The 20,295-nt window shown below is 34.7% G+C and overlaps 1 protein-coding gene across 8 annotated transcripts in view; it reads right to left on the bottom strand.

The window, feature by feature from the left end:
* The window catches only part of FXR1 (FMR1 autosomal homolog 1), a 66,219-nt gene that overhangs the window by 16,633 nt on the left and 29,291 nt on the right, over positions 1-20,295 (bottom strand). For all 8 annotated transcript variants that reach the window (XM_045539743.1, XM_045539745.1, XM_045539749.1 and 5 more), the window contains exons 4-11: positions 12,677-12,748; positions 12,136-12,284; positions 11,495-11,588; positions 10,919-11,035; positions 9,240-9,410; positions 7,587-7,665; positions 3,759-3,868; positions 277-363 (exon numbers count right to left, since the gene is read on the bottom strand). In XM_045539743.1, coding sequence (XP_045395699.1) covers positions 277-363; positions 3,759-3,868; positions 7,587-7,665; positions 9,240-9,410; positions 10,919-11,035; positions 11,495-11,588; positions 12,136-12,284; positions 12,677-12,748 — 879 coding nt within the window. The remainder of the gene's footprint in view (positions 1-276; positions 364-3,758; positions 3,869-7,586; positions 7,666-9,239; positions 9,411-10,918; positions 11,036-11,494; positions 11,589-12,135; positions 12,285-12,676; positions 12,749-20,295) is intronic.

Here is a 20,295-nt window from a genome sequence, read left to right as displayed (position 1 = left end):
GCTCAGAGGGAAGAAAAGAATGCACACAGGCCAATCATTTTATCATGGCAAACTACTTGTTAGATTTAAATTCTCGTGTAGAAAAATGGCAAATCTGAAGCTGAATAAACATATTTAAAGATTTTATACTTTTCTGGGAACATGTTTCAGAAAAGTAAAACTATTTAAAGATGTAAAATTTGCTACAAATAAAAATGTTTAACATGTGGACATTTTGTATTTTTTTGCAGTAAATATAGCAACAATGACAATAGAGTATATGAGCTGTATACAAACCTTTAGATAAGCAATGTGATATTCTAAAAGAACTTGCACGTTTCCAATGCTTTCTTTAGTGCCAACAAATACAAATGGAACCATTCCCTGTAAGAGAACACAACGTCCTCAGTATTTAATATATTAACAAAGCTCAGGCCTGAATTTGACATAACAATATATAATTTGGAAATCTTTTCTAAAACACAATGCAATTTACATCTAATAAACTTCAAAAAAAATTTTTAAATTGCTAAAATCAGTATAAATTTAGGCTGGGCGCAAAGGCTCACACCTGTAATCCTAGCACTCTGGGAGGCCAAGGCAGGAGAACTGCTTGACCTGAGGAGTTCGAGACTAGCCTGAGCAAGAGTGAGACCCTGTCTCTACCAAAAACAGAAAAATTAGCTGGCCTTGGTGACGTGTGCCCAGAGGACTGAGGCAGGATGACAGGTTGAGCCCAGGAGTTTGAGGTTGCTGTGAGCTATGATGACACCACTCTAGCTCAGTCAAGAGAGTGAGACTCTGTCTCACACACACATACCAAAAAAAAAAAAACCAAACCTGGAGAATATAAATGGATTTCTGAATGATCTAGGAGTAGAAAAGACCTTGCCGATCATGACACAAAATCTGGTCATACAGAAAAAGCCTAAAAAACCCAACAATATAAAAATTTTAAAATATCTTCCCAGGAAAAATAAAGTACAAAGAAACAAGGAATATTTGCTACACTTATGAAAAGGCAAAGGACTAGCTGCTTAAAATGTAAAATGCTCTTATAACCCACTAATAATATCACACAAAAACTACATGAAGGACTAAGAGATGGTTCACTGAAAAATAAATTTCTTTTAAACATATGTAAAAATAACATGCACTTTCTGAAATGACACTAACTGAAATTTGATAAAAACCCAGTATTGGCAAACGTGTGAAAGACACATTTCCTACACTGATGGAGGAGATGTGAGAAAATAATTGACCAGGATCTAAAAATTTAAATGCCATAAACCCTGTGGATCTAACAAATGCACTTCCAGAAATTTCCTCAAGTTATACGTGGCAAAGAGTCACAAGAGACTTTTGTTGCAGCACTGCTTTTAATAGCAAAACAAAGACACAAAAGTAACACGTGACAACAGTCTAAAATCTTTTAGGCATGATGGAGAGGGAAGGAGAGACATGGACAAGACACAGATACACATTTATTATTAATGCTACACCCTATCTGTGCTAGTCTAACCTTTACACAAATTATCTTTTACAATTCAAAGCTCAAACTTATTTTTTAAAAAGTTTAAATTAAATGACTTAAAGTATTTATCAAGCGCACACTCTGTAAGATGTATAGGCCTAGGAGAACAGAGAATATAAAAACTCAGATTTGACTTCTTGATTTCAAGAAGTTTATAACCTGGTTTGGAGACATAAGATCAACTAGAAAATAAATTAAGACTGAAAGAAAATCGTTAAATACTCAATTATACAGACAATAATTGTTATACAGACCTGAAAGGTCATCTCAGGCTAGGGGGTCCATCACCAAAAGCTTCAGATCAAACATGTTATAAAATGAGTCTCCAGCTTAAATTGTGAAATGGTGGCTCCCAATAAGCCAATACCAACCTTCGGATTTAACATGTGTTTTGAAAACCAAAAAACTTTGTACATTATAGGTGTCCTGTGTCTCTCTAAAAATATCCAAAGTAGCAAAACATAAGGTACACATTCCCATGGAAAAAGGCGCTGTCCCCTTCATCCCTATCTTATACATTCCAACTTGCTTAACCATTTACATTAAATGCTTGGCCTCTGTAAGCATTTATGTCTCTTAACCCTGGGATAGAAATGGCAGTAACAATGGCAAAACTACAAACACAGAAAAGTAGAGTAAGTTCTGTTTATGAAGGAGAACCTAGAAGAATAATAAGCTTACAACAAAATCCAATTTTCAGGTGGTGGTTATATGCCAAATGGATCACCATTATTTTTATATACTAAGTATAACATGAAAAGGTGTCAATGATAATAGTATGGCACCACCGACTTTAACCCCTATCTCAGTCTTAAAATCGTGCAAAATAGGACAGCGGGTACTTACAAAGAAAGTGAAAGTTACATGAGATTTAAAACACTTTTTAAATGAAATCACTAAAAATAATGGTGGCTCACACCTGTAATCCTAGCACTTTAGGAGGCTGAGGCAGGAGGACTGCCCAAGGCCTAGAGCTTGGCACCAGCCTGAACAACACAGCCAGATCCAGACCCTGTCTCTACAAACTTTTTAAAAAATTAGCTGACTGTGGTCACGTGCCCCTATAGTCCTAGCAACTTGGAAAGCTGAGCTAGGAGGACTGCCTGAGGCACAGGAATCGGAGGTTACAGGTGCTATGACCACACCACAGCACTCTAGCCTTGATGACAGAGTGAGACCCTGCCTCAGGAGAGAAGAGAAAAAAGAGGGGAGAAGGGAGGCAGGGCAGAAGAAGAGGAAGAGAAAAGGAAAAGGAAAAGGAAAGGGGGAAGGAAGGAAAGGGAAAGGGAAGGGAAGGAACGACTGAAAATAGCATTCCAAGCCACAAGTATTCATTTGTATAATACTTAGACATTTGTTTATCCTCATTCATTTTCAAATGTATATTCATCTCCACATTCTAACTAATTAAAAGGAATAAAGGAAGTGGCTATCTTTAATAGGATCTTTACAACACCTAATACTTAGTGTCAGGATATTTATCTGGGCTAAATGTATACAGCTTTCTCTTTCTTTTCAAAAAAGATTTACTCTATCCAATAGGTTAACAAATTCCCCCAAACAGTACTCTATTGTGCAAAACTAAAGAAGTTGTGAGTGTACTGCTTTCTGGGAGATCACTTTAGGAAAAATCTTTCCTTACATTCAGGCATACAAAGTTCAAGTATACAGAGTTGACCACTGGAGCCACAAATGTGAGATCCTTGAAGTGATATACAAGGAGTAAAGAACAGAATTATGGACAAGTATCAACAGGTGAAGACACAGAGAATGAAAAAGAAATTTTAGAAAGTTGGTACAAGAATTAATAGTGACATAACAAGTAAAGGGAATTTTGATTAAGAAATGGTCAATACTTTTAGATTCTATATAGTCAAGGAGAATATAAGCAAGAGTTCCTTTACAACGGGTGTTTTGTTGAAAATATCAAGTTCTACAGATTTACACTCTAAGTATAAAAAAAGGACTGGTAAGATTATCAAACTGAAACCTTTATATCAAGAATTGGCTTTTTTACTGAAATACTGACAAACCAACTAAGAACCCAAAGCCCACACAATTAAAAGATGATGTGTTTTCTAAGCGTGTAAAGCAGTCACATAAAAAACAGAATTTTAAAAACAAGAAACAAAAACTCACGGTAAGTAACTCCATAGATACAACTATTTCCAAAATAGCGTTAATAAGTCAGCCAAGGAAATATGAAAAAAAAAAATACGCAAATGAATTAATTTAAAATACTTACATCTTCTCTAGGTAGTTTATTTTCATTGTCTCCTTCAATTCTCACCCGAACCACACCAGATTTGTCCACGATTTCTTGAATAACTTTGCCATTTTTCCCAATTACTTTTCCTTTAGTAAGAGAAAAAAATAATGGTATGTTAAAAAACCAATTCTGCTATCTTTTCAACACCAGCCCAAATAATTTATAACTCGCTATCAAATTGTAACCACTAAGCAAAGCTCCATCTTTGTACTTTGAATGAACGTACCACCCTAAGGACTACCGAAGAATTTTATGCTTGGTCTGAAACTTCCTTCTCTTCAGTATGCCTAAGGATATTAACTGAGATTGACAATGCTGCTCCCTTGTAAGAAATTTTCAAACTCTAAACATTTTTAAATGACTGTATCATTTTAATAAATATCCAATCTATTTAAAAACCTTGGATATATACATAAAGGCAAAAACTATTTTATTTTGGAATTAATCATCATCAATTTATGTTTATTACATATATTCACACAAGTAACAAATTCAATCTTACTTTTATTTTCAAGTTTCTATTTGTCCAAAAGATATCTGTGATTTGAAGATAACTTTAGAATATTTCTCTTCAGTGAAATGGTATGTTTACAAGTATTACATTTTATACCAAGAAGTTTTTTAAGTATTTCACAGCTATATACAAGTCCATAAAGCATGTGTATGATATGCTGTCTTGCTAGGTATGAAACACTGTAAAATGACATGCAATTCAAATTATTTACCTTCTCCACACTTGTTAAGTCTGTCAAACAGCAGTCACAAGTACACAGTAATTAAAGGAGAAACTGAGGAGTGTGGGGAAGGGAATGAAAACTCTCTTCCCCTGAGGAACTTACTCTCTAGTTTCAAAGCTTAACATATGCTCACATAAAATACAAAGCAATACTGGATAATGTCACCTACTAACAGAAGTAAATATCCAGGTAACCATTGTATGGAACAGATATATCACATATAAAGTTAATAGCAACACCATATTTGTCCACATACCCAATTAATTTTTTTTACAAACTCATTCTCATAAAAAACTTGAATTTTTAGTTTAAAAGGGTTAAAATGGAAATTTGTCCTATTACATCCTTGAAAGAACAGTTTCCATTAAAGAATGAATTAGGGAACAATAACAACAGTAACCTGGTCAGCACAGCACAAGCACTATAATGGTATGTTTTTACTCTTGTTTACTACTCTCAAACCATCTGCCCCATTAATAACCCTAAACTGAAAAGTAGCAGCCATTGGACAGGGAAAAAAAAAAAAACAGGACAGGGAATTCACATGACGTATGTCTTCTCTGAGCAGCCCTAGCAGCAGCACATAAAAGCAACCTTCATTGTTAACACAGTGAAGCTCAAGCAGCGACTCCATCCTTGACCCTGCTAAAAATAAGCAAATTTCTTTTTGACAAACAAAAATCAGGTTGATATTCCATAATCCCTCCCCCCGAATTTTTGCCACTTCCTTCTTGTGAACTATACCAGTTGTGAGTGATCATCCAACACTCTTCTGGGGTCCTTGGCAGGGACCTACCTTCAAGTTTTATTTAGTCCCACCAGAAACCGTCAATATTTAATTGATCATTTCCACAGTTTAAATTCCAGAGCATATTGACAAATTGAAGCAGACCTGTAGTATAAATTGAGCATTGAGTATAAATGCTAAAGGGACAAAGAAGTGATTAAGGTAGGCCTACAAGAGGTGAAAGGCTTTGATCCATATTCAAATCACGTTCACACATTTTTCCCCTTGATTTGAGAGGGGTAGGAATGGTTGAGTCCTAGAAACTTAGAACTCAAATGTATACAGAAATCCTCTCTGGAACTTACCCACCAAGTGGTCCTCATTCCCTTTTATTCCTCACTCCTCTTTTTCTCTCTCACTTGGACTAAGAATGCACTACTTTTCAAAAGACTGCATCACCCACAAAACGTTTTGGAGGAAAATATAGTATTATTATACATGACAACCAACAGAAATTTTTACACTACTCGACTACTTCACCAACATGTAATATTAATAGGTGCTGCTGCGTATTTCCTAAAAAGCACACAAACAACCCACATCACCAAAGCCAACCAAGACAGAATACAGGAAAAGAGAGACACAACAAGTACTCACATCACTGCACTGATACATAAATAAAGAGAAGAATCAGGGAACTATAAATATATCCAATTCCCTTATTTTTTAAGTATCAGGAATTCTTACTCACAATTAACACTACCACAACTCTGCAAGACCAAAGCTATCTTCTACAGGATGATTGGTTTGGAAACAAATCCGATTCCCTTTCACAAACCTATCACCAAAATCATTTTTACAGGTAAGGATACCTTAGTAAAGTTAAATTAAATTCTGTAGACCAGCTACCACAAGGTGAGTATTGATAAATGTTAATAATTGAGTATGATTTAAACAAAAAAGGGGATCATTTTCAAAAGCAGCTTTCTAGTCAAAGTAGTTTTCATTTGACAATGATAAACACTGATAACATTTAGTAATTAAAAATGTTTATTAAAACCATATAAAATTCTTCAAGCTTATGTTTAATTTTAACATCTTAACTCATCTCTCCAGCAGTTCAATCTACAATGAATAATGATATACCAAGAACTGATAAAGTTTACATAAATGGCAGCATGTCAAATCTATCCATCCAAATGTTTGGGCAGAATTGAAAAGCATTTTACATAAATACTAATAGTTGAATTCCAAGAAACAAATTGTGTTGTAAACTATTTTCCTTGAGTACACTACTTGTTACTGGCCCAAAAAAACCCTTCTTTTTAGAATGGATTTTTTTAATTTTTCAATTAATGTTTGTTTTACAGGATTCGAAAAATGGAACACCCAATGGTTAACAAATCATTTTCAAAAGGCAGAACAGGCCACACTATATAAATGAAGACAAAGAGCTGGTCTATTTCCTTAAGGTCAAAAAAATTAATGAGACACAACAGGCAACAAAACTCATCCCCTTCCTAGTAAACTTCACTATATTATGTTGATGCTTTTTATATTAAAGTTTTAGGCTAGTCACTGAGTACTTTACACATAACTGAAGCCTTCCCAATTGCCTCAAACAGCACTTAAAAAGACAAACAACACAGATATAGGACATATTAATAACAAAGCTATTAATTAACTCACCCCAAGCTATATTACTCATTTAACCATAGCTTCAAACTCAAATTTTTGTCACTTAACTTATAACCTATGAGTATAACAGTTTCATTAATGGTTGGTATCAATCAATCCCCTCTTATCATCACCATCCTTCTCTCCTGCCCACAACTTCTTACCTTATTCTACTCCTTTGCAACAACCAATTATTATTTATTCAGGGCCTATCGTGTAGAAGTTTATTACCCTATTGTTAGTCCACTGTTACCTTTTCTTCTTCACTAAACAAAAGAAAACAATTATCACAAACACCTTCTCAAAAAGTACTATTATAATTTTGATGGATATGTAAATGATAAAAGAATGTTATGGGAAAGAGAATAGGAAAGCTCCCAAAGGGTGAGAAGGCTTTAAAAAAAACTGTACTGACAAACTGTTATAAAAATCATGGGTCTTATTAGTGAGGGTCATCCTGTACAGAAGAAAACATCTTTACTTTTTAACATAGGACGATAACAAGGTACAAGTCACATAAAATGTTATTATCCCAAAATGAAAATAAGTATTGTTATCTAAATGTTCCACACAAGTAGAATAAGGTATCAGACTATAAGACTAATTTCAATTAAGTCATTATATGTAACTAAACAATATTTAACATTTAGTAGAAGTACCTACCAACAAGATTCCTAGGAACCTGAATAAAATCCTCCACAAATTCCAAGAAACCTCTAGCCTTTTTTACAGCATCAGCACTCTGTAGATGGAAGGAAAAATAAACATGAAAACCTGTTTCAATGCTGAAGCAACCCATAATCCAAAACAAAAACATGAGAAAAAGAGAAAATTCTGAATGATTATATTCTACTAAAACATTATGCTCAGCCCACTGGGGAGAGATTTTTCAGGTTGAGTAACTCATGAAGTACATTTTAAAAAAAGACAATTCTAAGTCATCATTAAAGGTGTCAAAAAAAAACCTGTCAGTACTATTAAAAACAAAAAATGTTAGATATCTCTAAGACGCTTTTGCTGAATAGTCAAACTATAACCCAATCCTGATTATACTGGTCCATACTCTCATGCTGTATTTCTCATAATAAATGTTAAAATAACAAATTGTCTAAATTGTTTTTTATTTATTCTCAACATCGGAAATTATTTTAAAAGCTGCTTTTGTAGAGATGCAATCTTTTTAAGTACCTACTAAGATAATTAAAATTCATAATTTCTAATGGGTACAATTTTAAAGAACTAGAAGAAGGTTTTCTAAAGAGATTTTATAGTTCTCAGTCACTATCCACTTTTATTTGTTCTTTAATACCCATAGTTCAAATTCATTGAGTGCCCACTATATACCACATACACTGCAAAGTTTTAAAAATGTATCAATCCTCATAAACAATGTAAGTATTATTATTCTTATTTTACAATGAGGATACTCACATAAGGAAATAATTTGTTCCAAGCCCAAAGTGGTAGAGACAGGATTCCAACCCAGTGTATCTCCAAAGCCTGTACTCTTAATTATTATATATCATACTGCCCACTTTTAAAGGTTTCAGAAATACAAATGAAGCCTCTCGTCAGATTTACTAAACAATCTTTCCTAAGAGTTATATATGAAAACTTGACTTGAATTTACCACTCAAAAAAAAAAGAAAAAAATCCATGAAGATTGGTCTTAATAAAAAGTCTCAATTTATTTTTTTTAATATATGTGTGTGTATATAAATTTTTCACACATATATATCTACCTTTATTTATTTATTTTAAACAGATGGGGTCTCACTACATTGTTCAGGCTGGATTCAAACTCCTAGGCTCAGGTGATCCTCCTGCCTCAGCCTCCCAAGTAAGTCAGACTATAGGCATCACCACCATGCCCAGGTGAATTTTACATTAATTTTCTATCCCTACAAATGTCATAATTAACCAGTGACAAAGTATTATCCAAATTCAAGTTCTATAAAAGCTATTCTATCACATGCTATTTACTACTGTCAAGTGCCTGACACACAGTAAACACACAAAAAATACTTGGATAACTTATATATAATGGGTATAAAACTGAATTAAACTCAGAAGCAATTAGTAAAGGAACTTCTAAAAATACTACAAATTACTCAGAAAATCTTTTATTCCCCCAATACAAAAATCAACTTCAATCACCTGCACAAGTATGATCACTAGGCTGAATGATTTTAAATGGATAAATTCTATCTCAAGTGTTTTACTGGGAAATTAAAATTCCAGATAAAATGTCATCAAACAACAGATGGTCAATAGGTTATAATAAAGTTAGCCAAGCCAGGAGACAAAACAGCTTACCTCTCCATAAATTCTAAATGTTCCAGTATCTTCATCTAGCTCAATAGCGGTAACTCCAGGAACCTTCCTAGCTTGCTGTATATTACTACCATGTGTTCCTATTGCCAGACCCATTAAATCTTCTCTCACGACAAATTCCTCATGAAAAGCTGCTGCAAGTTGTTTTGTACACTAGCGAGAGAAGAAAATTAGAATTTTCAAAAAAGATCAAAAATAAAATGGTTTTTATACATGCACATTCACAGTATTATTCACAATAGGCAAGAAGTGGAAGCAACCCAAATGTCTGTCAACTGAATGGATAAACAAAATGTGGTATACATACACACAATGCAATTATTGTTCAGCCTTAAAAAGGAAGTTCTGACACATGCTACAACATGGATGAAACTTGACACATGCTACAACATGGATGAAACATTATTATGCTAAGTGAAATACGCCAGTCACAAAAATGACTAATGCTGTATAATTTCACTTATCAGAGGTATCTGGAATAGTCAAATTTATAGATAACAGAAAGCAGAATGGTGGTCGCCAGGGGCTGAGGGTAGCCAGAAAGCATGAAGTTGTTGTTTGAAGGGTATACAGATTTTCAGTTTTGCAAGATGAAAACTTCTGGAGATTGATCAGTAATGTAAATATATTTACCATTACTAAACTGTGCACTATAAAACTGGTTAAGATGGCAAATTTTGTGTTACTTGTACTTTTAAAACCAATTTTTTTAATTTTTTTTTCTTTTAACTTTATTTCTTTACAAGTACAGAGAGATACAATTTTTTTAAATGGAAAAAAAAAAAAAACCAAGTTAAAGGCCAAAAGTCAATCTCTTAAAGAATAAACTGATCTGATGTGATAACAATCAAAGAAAAAAAATAGTTTGATCTGTGTATTTACTTATGGTCACAGAAAACAGTCATTCTACAACAATTTTCCAAAATTACAGACATAGGCAATTCTCCAGTTCAGATGATTCTGGTTTCAAAATTCATTCACATATCCCTTGTTTGGAACTTTCAAACTAATGAGGACACTTACAAATCTGTCCTATCGATACCTCAATTTCTCTTTAAGTCAAGACAGTGTGTGAATGCATGTGTGTTCAGTTGGGGAGTGTAGGGGCGAGGGGAAGATTGTATCTAATTGCATGGCAGGGAAGAGCAGAAGAAAACAGAGTACCTTTGGACAAAACAGAGAAGTAATGAAAGGATTAATATTTTGAAACTATATGTTACACGTTGCCTCTCTCACTCCTAGTCCTCCTCTCCTCTTACGCAAGAGTTGTCACAGTGAACTAGTTACTGATGGAAGTGTATCATGACTGACAGGTGAAAGGGTAGTAATTAAAACCAAAAAAAAAGGTTAAAGACAGAGCAAAGAACTATCAATACAAGTTCTATAGGGTATCCCTAGTTAGTTTCCAAGCTATTTGGCATCTGTCATCTAAATCCTAAAAAAAGGTCAAAAGGCATTTATCAGATGAAAGGCTATGTTTGATAAAAGTAAAATGGAAAAGCAGTTCTTCTAAGGACATGACCACGCCAGATATTAGCCACAAAAGAAGCCCTAGGGTACCTTATATAAGAGGCAAGTCGTTTGAACCAGGGAACATGAAGAATATACTCATGAAACTAAATGGGATGCATAAAAAACCTTTTGTAAGTAAACCCACTTACCTCTAAATGCTTAGTGGCCTCTTCATTTCTGGACATAAGCATCAACTTCGTACGAATACTTCGCAAATGCATGTCACTTAAAATATTTACTCTCTTCACAGTTGCTTCACTGGCAGACTATATACAAACAAGTTAATCACTCAAAAGTGGAATCATTTCTCAAAATAACAAAAGCACAATCTTCTATACAAACCCTTCCTTGATTCTCATCTACCACACTTCTCCCTTCACCCAATACTCCCCTCCTCCCTGAGTAATCCTACTTTCCTTTCTGAATTCTTATAGTATTTAGATCTGCTATTCAGAATACATTTGGACAGAGGGAAATCCAGGATCCCACACATAAGAATTTTATGATGTTAAGAATGTCACGTTAAGAATTTTATTCTTCTCCTTACTCCAGAAGACATCAAAAGTAATTAGTGTTTTACAGCTACAAAAAAAATTTCTCTCACACTATATTAATAAATTCACTATACATCAAGTTTACCTAAGCTTTTATCTTTTGAAATATCTAATTACAAAATGTCTGCAATACCCATTAATTAGCTACCTTAAAATATAGTGTTATCTTACCAGTATCATTAGCTGTGTAGTTTCTGGATGGTAAAAAATTCTGCATGCTCCTACTGCTTTCTTAAAATCTTTATGAGCATTTTCATTAGCACACCTAGAGAGAAATTAATTTAAGTGTAAAACCTCAATAATAGATTAAGAGAAAAGTTGTAATGTGAAGTTGGCATTTCATTTCATTAAAAATGTCGTTTATCAAAAGATTTTCTACCAGAAAATTTTGATTGAGTGTTTGAGGGGGAAATGATTGTTTGGTAGCACTGAAAAATCCTCCTAATTCACAAAGCAATTCAACAGTAAATAAAATCACTCAGGGCCAAGCACAGTGGCTCAGGCGTATAATCCTAGCACTCTGGAAGGCCGAGATGGGAGGATTGCTTGAAGTCAGGAGTTCGAGATCAGCCTGAGCAAGAGCGAGATCACCATGTCTAATAAAAATACAAAAAATTAGCCAGGGGTGTTGGCAAGCGCCTGTAGTCCCAGCTACTTGGGGAGGCCGAGGCAGGCGGCAAGCCCAGGAGTTTGAGGTTGATGTGAGCTAGGTTGATGCCACGGCACTGTAGCCCAGGCAACAGAGACTATCTCAAAAAAAAAAAAAAAAAAAAAACAGAAACAAAAACAAAATAATAAATAAAATTACTCACGCCTCTCTCAGATCCTCTGGAACATCCACTGTGCACTTAAAGAAGGTATTTTTTTTGACAGTTTTATTTTGATTGACAGGCCGAAGTCGTTCAAATGTGACTATTTCATTGTAAGTAGCATCACAAGCAGCATATTCAATGACATAAAACTAAAAGACATCAAAATACTTTAAAAATCCCATCTGAACAAAAATAATAAACTTTAAATGAAGTTCTAATTACCTTGCTCAGCTTAACCAACAGACCCTCCCCCGTGTGCCACAAATACTAACCACAGCTTAGCTACATCAATCTGGTTTGCCTAAACTAGGTTATAGGTTCTTACAAGCATGAAACTTGGTGGTCTTTACATGCTTGAGGTGTACCTCTGGAGAGCAGCTTTGGTGTTTGCCAATATAGAACACAAACAGAAATTAATGCTAATGAACTTTTGAAATGTTTGATCAACTATTTCTGAGGTAGGCTTTTAGGAAAATAAAAAAGAAGAGTTGGGAAAACATTTGCAAAAACAAAGAGTTGAGGTATTTTCAAGACCACTTACTTCTCCTTTCATCATCCGAACTTTAGCCAACCACCATCCACATGGTTCTTGGTCATTTGCTCTTGAATATACCTGAAAAGGGGGGAAAAATGAAAAAATGTCTTTAACCATTCTTCCCAAAAGATTTCAACACTGTAAACAATGACTTGTTATAAATGCCAAATCCCACTAAACTAGAGAATCAAAAATGTTACATGCTTGAAATTGTACTAAATGCAGTTTAATGAAAGTGGTATATACAATTAAATTTTACTACTTAAATATAAAACTAAACATTTTTTGAGCAATTTGGCTTCTTGAAAATCTAATTCCAAATTCATGAGGTTTACTAAACATAAATATTTTTTTAAAATGTTCTTTTACGCAATGTAAAACATAGGTTTTTCAGTTTCTGTCACTGTTATTCATCAAAATTAGGAATTGTTTTCAAAACGTAATAAACCGAATTTTAAAATTCCTTCAAGGATATGACGCTCAGATCCTTTGCTGAAGGACCTAAATCAAATGTACAATTGTTTAGCTAACTAACAAAAAATTATACATTTAGTCTTCTGAGTATATAAGTATCTTACAAAAACTACTATCAAGAAAAATTAAATATCATAGTCTTTATATCTGTAAATATCAGTTTTATTAACATAAAAGATTACAGAAGTTTCTCCTAGGGATTATGTCTTATGATTCAGCAGCTTGTTTAATGTATTTTCAATACATGGAGGGGCAGGACTGGTACTGGGAGGAACCATCTCGAAAAGAATCTTGATTATAGGAACTAAGATTGCCCTTGTAGAGGGGGCCAGGGAAAACTACCAGTGAATATTAGGAGCCATCTAGGAGATAAATGCAAACAACTATAGACAGGCAAATGTTTTTAGAAGCCTGAAGGTTCTATTAAGATGATTTGAGAGTAAACTTGGAACTGGTGGGAATACTGGAACTGTAAATAAATAAGTCAAAACCTAATGATCAACTTCACTGTACACCATGATTAGCAAAAAAGCTATGAGGAAAAAACAAGAAAGTCAATATACCAATCAAGGCCCAATGGACACAATTTTAGCTTTTTAGTTTCCTGTATATGCAGATGTAACTATTCAAAAGGTTCAATATTTTATGACTTTTTTTGAGAGTAATCTACTAAAGTTTTTAATACCATCTGATCAGATCAATTCACATCACAAGGTCAACCTGGGCTTGCTCACGTGTGACACAACCATCAATATTTTATGACTTTTATTCTTTGTGGTTTTCCAAAGAACAAGAAATTTTACTCTTTTGTATAATAGAGTAAAACTCTCCCTATCTTGAAATTATTACATGTAACCATTGTGTCCTTTTATAAATCTAAGGTAGAATCTAGGGGTCTTATTTTTCCTGTAACTTGAAACATTTTACTATTTCATCATCATTTATCAATTACTCCCAGTTAGACTTAAAGAAAACTAAGAAAACAGAGGAATGAAGGCATCATCTAGAAGAATATAACAGTGAAATACATCATTACTGTTGCATCATCCTATGGTTTCATTATTGCATAGCCTAAAGTACTGGATCTCTTTTGCGAAAGTACAAAAAGACCAAAGACACCATTCTTGTAGTCTGCTTCTGACTACTAAGTTGAAAATTCATAATTTATTATTTTCCACCCATAACTGCAAAGAGGAGAAAATTTACAGAGGAAGGTCTTTCATTATTATTAGAGCAATCAGAAGATGGATGCAAAGAGATAGGAGCACACTAGATTCTACTGATGAATGTCAAAGTATCTTATAAAGCAAAATCTCAGACTATGAAGTCTTCAGATGGCGACATCCTAGATGAATGTTTTCAATGTATTTCTAAGGAGAAAAAGGATAGAAGGTGTTCTCATTCAGGTTACTCATTCAACTGGGAATTCATCACACAAAATCCTTCAACAAGAGCTTGGATCATTCTGTTTTTCTAAAAGAATCCATGACAGTATTCTCTCATTTAAGATGTTTGCGCACCAATACTTCCTCAATGGAAAAACACCAAAGGTAGGTGTGTTACACAAAGGTGACCAGGAACAAATGACAAAAAAAATTCAATGGATTAGTCAACCCAAATGGCTAAATATGACATAATTACAGTGCAAAGATGGCCACTTCCTCTTCAATAAAATAAGAAGCCACCAAAAATTCCAAAGTATTCAAGTATTGCATTCTGATGATCCAAGTGTAAGAATAAACAGAAGAAGCTAGAATTTATTAGAGATGTATTTTTAATCTGAATATGTCCTAGGTTCACACATGACAGCTGAGCAGTTAGTAACATTTAGAGAACTGTATCCACTGTAGGCCAATGTATCATCAAAACAGGAAAATAACAGAATTAAAAGTTGGATTTGTTATGTTTAAACTCTTATTAAAATGTCTAATGATACTGAACTTCACTATTCATACTTCTGTAAAATTATTTGTAAAATGACTTAAAAATAATTTCAAAAAAATTAAAATGGTCCACTGGACCCAAACAGTAAATGATCAATGATTGTTTTCTCCAGTATGCTGAGGATTAAAAAAAGAATATCCTAAGAACCAGGAGGAAAGTGCCCATTCCAACCACTATCTCAGAAAGGCAGTTCATGTAAACAGACTAGAGTATCTCTTGGTGATTTATAGTGAATGTACCTCAAGCTTGAATTGCTGAAAAGACAGGTCCTAAAACTACCGAAATTGCTTTATTCTAGTAGGTTACTAAGTATGGAATGTCCAATTTCCTTAAGGTAAGTTTGACAGTTAGTATCTCTCACATTTCACCTTGACACTTCTTATTTTTATTGTGAAGGTACATCCTCAGTCTTTGAAATGCATGTTTTGGATTGTGATTATCTTTCAATTTTTTTTTCAGAGCAATTTTTGTGAAACCACGGATCAGTCAAAAATTCGTGTTATTTTTTTAATATGCATGCCATCATGGAACCAATGCAGTGCAGACAGCTCAAAATATCAACAAAATATATGGGAAGGGCGTGGCTAATGAATGCACAGTATGCCTATGGTTTGAGAAGTTTTGTTCTGGTGATTTTAATCTTGAAAATGAGGCCGGGTACAGTGGCTCACCCCTGTAATCCTAGCACTCTGGGAGACTGAGCTCAGGAGTTCGACACCAGCCTGAGCAAGAGCGAGATCCGTCTCTACTAAAAAAATACAAAGAAATTAGCTGGACATGGTGGTGCATGCCTATAATCTCAGCTACTTGGGAGGCTGAGGCAGTAGGACTGCTTGAGCCCAGGAGTTTGAGGTTGCTGTCAGCTAGGGTGATGCCGTGACACTGAAGCCTGGGCAATACAGTGAGAGTCTGTTTCAAAAACAAAGAAAAAGAAAATGAGCCATCTGTGTGGCCTGAGACCAAGGTGGATAACGATGAGCTGAAAGCTTAGTGTAAGCAAATTCATCTCAACTTACACATGAATTAGCAGCAAGGTTTGACATTACTACTATTCCAACAATATTAGACCATTTGAAACAAACAGGCAAGGTAAAGAAGCTAGATAGATGGGTACCACATGAATTAAATGAGCCTAAGAGAAATTGTCTCGAAGCTTTCCTTTCTTTGCCATCATGACATGAAGCGAACAATTTCTACACTGTATTGGTATGTGTGATGCAAACTGGATGCTTTTTGACAATTTCAAGCATTCGGCACCATGGTCGGATAAAAATGAAGTGCCAAAATATAGTTCAAAACCAATTATTCATCAAAAAAAGCTAATGGTGTCTGGTGGTCCAGCGCTGGTATTATCCACTACAGCTTCATGAAACCTGGTTAATCGATTACAGCTGACGTCTACTGACACCAGTTGAATGAAATGATGAGGATGCTTAAGCAGCCAAGATTGGTCAACAGAGACAGGCCAATCCTCTTCCAAGACCCCATGTCCCCAAAAAACAATGCTGCTGAAACCACAAAGGCTGGACTTGGAAAACTCTTTGTTATCCACCATATTCACCAGACCTTGCACCAACTGACTATCACTTTTTCCAGGCTTTGGGCCACTTCTTGCAAGGAAAAATATTCAATTCTCAACAAGCTGTGGAAAATGGCTTTTGTGATTTCATCACCACTCACTCTCCAGGCTTTTTGGCTGTTGGCAGAAACAAGCTACCACTGATGGCAAAACTGTGTCGACAGTGTAGGCACATACTTTTATTAACTGTACTGCTTCTTGAGATATAATAAACTATACTTTTGATTTGAAATGGCACATTTCATATTTAATGACCTGATATTTTAACCAAAGCATAACCTTCTAGGTATCTGGCTATGTAGCTTGCTTACAGGAAAGAGAATAAACCATTTCAACTGCCTGGAGGCTTCATTTCTTACTCAACATTGACATGCTGAATTCAATGTTATACTTAATATCCACTTCTGTAAGCTTCATTAATAACTTCACCCTGAAAGAGGAAGTCACTCTCATAGCCCCTAAATCTTAAATTCCAGAGCCTGCATCAAAACACTATGAATCTGGCCCTACTTTAGTGCTGTCGGTCAAATTATACCCTTTATAAAATGTTGAGTATATCTCAAACAATAAAAAATCACTTTCAAAACCCAGCATTAAAACTCTGCCCTAGTATACTATGTCCCAAATGTTACTCAATTGATTTATAAACACATCATTGGACTAAGAGCACCTCATAGAAATTCCCTTTCTTTAGATTTCACTTAACTCTCCCAACTCTTCCATGGGAGCAATTTACACTATGAAGCAGTGACACTCACTGTGCTAACATACTAAAGCTTCTTCAAATCCAAAGAGCTTAAAATCTAGGAGACTAAGGAGTGCCCGTGAGAAACCTAAAACAATAGTACTCAGATTAAAGACCATAATTTCATGGAGTGGAGAATGGAACAGTAAGAATCAAATTCCAAAGGCCTGTTTCAGAATTCTTTCCACCTAACGACCCCAAGTCAAACCTTGTTACAAAATGGTCTCCAAATTCAAGCACACAACCGTAAGTGATTTAAATGGAATTCCAGTCTGGATACTAAAGTCATCAATTTTTCATTTAGATTCCTAATGTTCAACTATGTCTTTCAAAGTAACAACCAAATAAAGATAACATGAACATGGAGATACTCTCCATTTTTTTTTACCAGTTTTGAATAAATTAACTGTATTTCCACTTTACTCTTCCAAATAATATTTACTATAAAACTGAAGACTTATCACAATGGCTCATGTATCCAACATGTGAGATACATTGATTGAGTATTGTTACTGTGTATCTCACATTTTGTATCATTGTAATTTATGAAGAAATAGAAAACGCATATTAGAAAAGTAAATTAACATCTGGAATACACTGATGGGATTTCTCTACCAATACTATTATTTTATTAATATTTAAGGTTGATACTTTAACAAATGAGTTTCACACCAACTTTCTTTACTATATTAAGTCCTAAAAACTGGCTATTCCCTCGAGAAATATAAGTAATGAAGAATATGTTCCCCTCCAAGTGTGAGCATTTCCCAAGCAGCCAGACTAACAATGGACCTAGTATTACGGGAAAGACTGAGTGTAAATACAGATACCTAAAAATTCAAATTCAAGACTTCTTCTAAAGATAGGATGTAGGTCAGCCATGGTGGCTAAAGACCATAATCCTAGCACTTTTGGAGGTCAAGGCAGGAAGCTCGCTTGAGGCCAGGAGTTCAAAACCAACCTGAACAAGAGCGAGCCCCATTTCTACAAAAAGTAGAAGAATTAGGTGGGCATAGTGGCGCACACCTGTAGTCCCAGCTACTCAGCAGGCTGAAGCAGGAGGATCACTTGAACCCAGAGATTGAGGCTGCAGTGAGCTATGATCATGCCACTGCACTCTATCTATACTGGGCAACAGAGCAAGATCCTATTGCAAAAAAAGAAAAGAGTAAACCATATGTGTATATTCTATCTTTTGTGTAAATAAAACACTGAATTAAAAAGTTGTAACGGAGTGTCATCTCTCAAAGGATTTTCATTCCCTTGATTATGTAATTATTCTCCAAGTACCTATTTCAACATTTTAATTAAAATATACACATGTGGCTGTATAATCATAATGCCTGAAAATTCACCACATAGCTGGAAAGAAAGACATATGACATAAGAACAAAAACTTGCCAACTCTTATTTTAACTACTGATACTAAACCAGAAAACTTTATGATTCAAAAATAATTTTTTTAAATTTCAAATATGCTAGACCCAAGAAAAATTGAAAAAATTATGTATCCTGAGATGTCAGGCTTACTATGTATCATGTCTGTGTGTGTTGTTTATTATCTACAATAAAAGACAAAACATGGCACATGTAAAATCACAGGATGGGAGGTGAGGGGAGATTTCTACTGCATTTCCAACAGCCCAGGACATTATATACCCAATTTAAGAAAATCTATTCTGGGTGGAGGCTGGCTAAAACAAAAAATTTTTTAAAAAAGAAAGAGATAATCTAAAGAACACTTCATTTTCCCATTACCTTCAACTTTACAAGCTGAGCCTATTTTCCTAGCAATCTTTAGTCAGCAAAATCAACAATTAAGCAAATGCTTAGAAAAAATTTAGTATTAAATGTCAGATTTCAAAACATATGCCACCATTTTTTAATAAGTTAAAAGCCACTAGGTTTGAAAATGAACATTTTCCCTTTTAGACCTTTTCAAAATTAACTTTCTAATATAAATCATATGGTGCCTTCTTGAGGCCACTACTGGACCACGACAGTAACTTACATGCGATAAGTTCATGTAAGTCTCATCAGCTATCTGGAAAAGCAAACCTAGTATTCAAGCAGCCAACATATTTTTAAAGTAACAGGCAGAGCTCGGTGGCTCATGCCTGTAATCCTAGCACTCTGGGAGGATCACTCAAGGACAGGAGTTCGAGACCAGCCTGAGCAAGAGTGAGACCCCGTCTCTACTAAAAATAGAAAGAAATTAGCTGGACAACTAAAAATACATAGAAAAAAATTAGCCAGGCATGGTGGCACATGCTTGTAGTCCCAGCTACTTGGGAGGCTGAGGCAGAAAGGATTGCTTAAGCCCAGGAGTTTGAGGCTGCTGTGAGCTAGGCTGACGCCACAGCACTCTAGCCTGGGCAACAGAGTGAGACTCTGTCTCCAAAAAAATAAGAAAATAAAAAAAAATAATGTAATACAATTTTAGGCTAAATCCTATGAAACTGTCAATACTCAACCATTCCTAACCTAGAAGAACGGAGATTTCATATGGTCCAACTCTAACATAATACCTGAAGACCTCAATGGAAAAGCTCTCTCTTGGATTAGTTTGTTCTAAATTTATTAGTAGCCAAATCAAAGTCACTTTTCGCTTCTTCAAGGAAAAAGGACTCTTAGAGCTACAGAAGAACCAGAGTTGTGAGTCTGGCACAAAACTGACCACACCCTGTGAATAACATTTGTAAGAACAAAAATTGAAATTAGTTATCAGCTTCCCAACCTCCAGGCTATAAGACCTTCAACAAGTTAATAAAGTATTCACAGAACTTAGAAGACAGAGACTGTTATGTTAAACTGAAATACCTGTTTAAAAAGCATGTTAATGGAACTTCCAGGCTGGTGAACACATCGATGTGCTGTGACTGT

The sequence above is a fragment of the Lemur catta genome, chromosome 1 (genome assembly GCF_020740605.2).
Source record: "Lemur catta isolate mLemCat1 chromosome 1, mLemCat1.pri, whole genome shotgun sequence".
NCBI classification, from domain to species: domain Eukaryota; kingdom Metazoa; phylum Chordata; class Mammalia; order Primates; family Lemuridae; genus Lemur; species Lemur catta.
The sequence above is the reverse complement of the archived record's forward strand: the minus strand, read 5'-3'. Positions and strand labels throughout refer to the sequence as shown.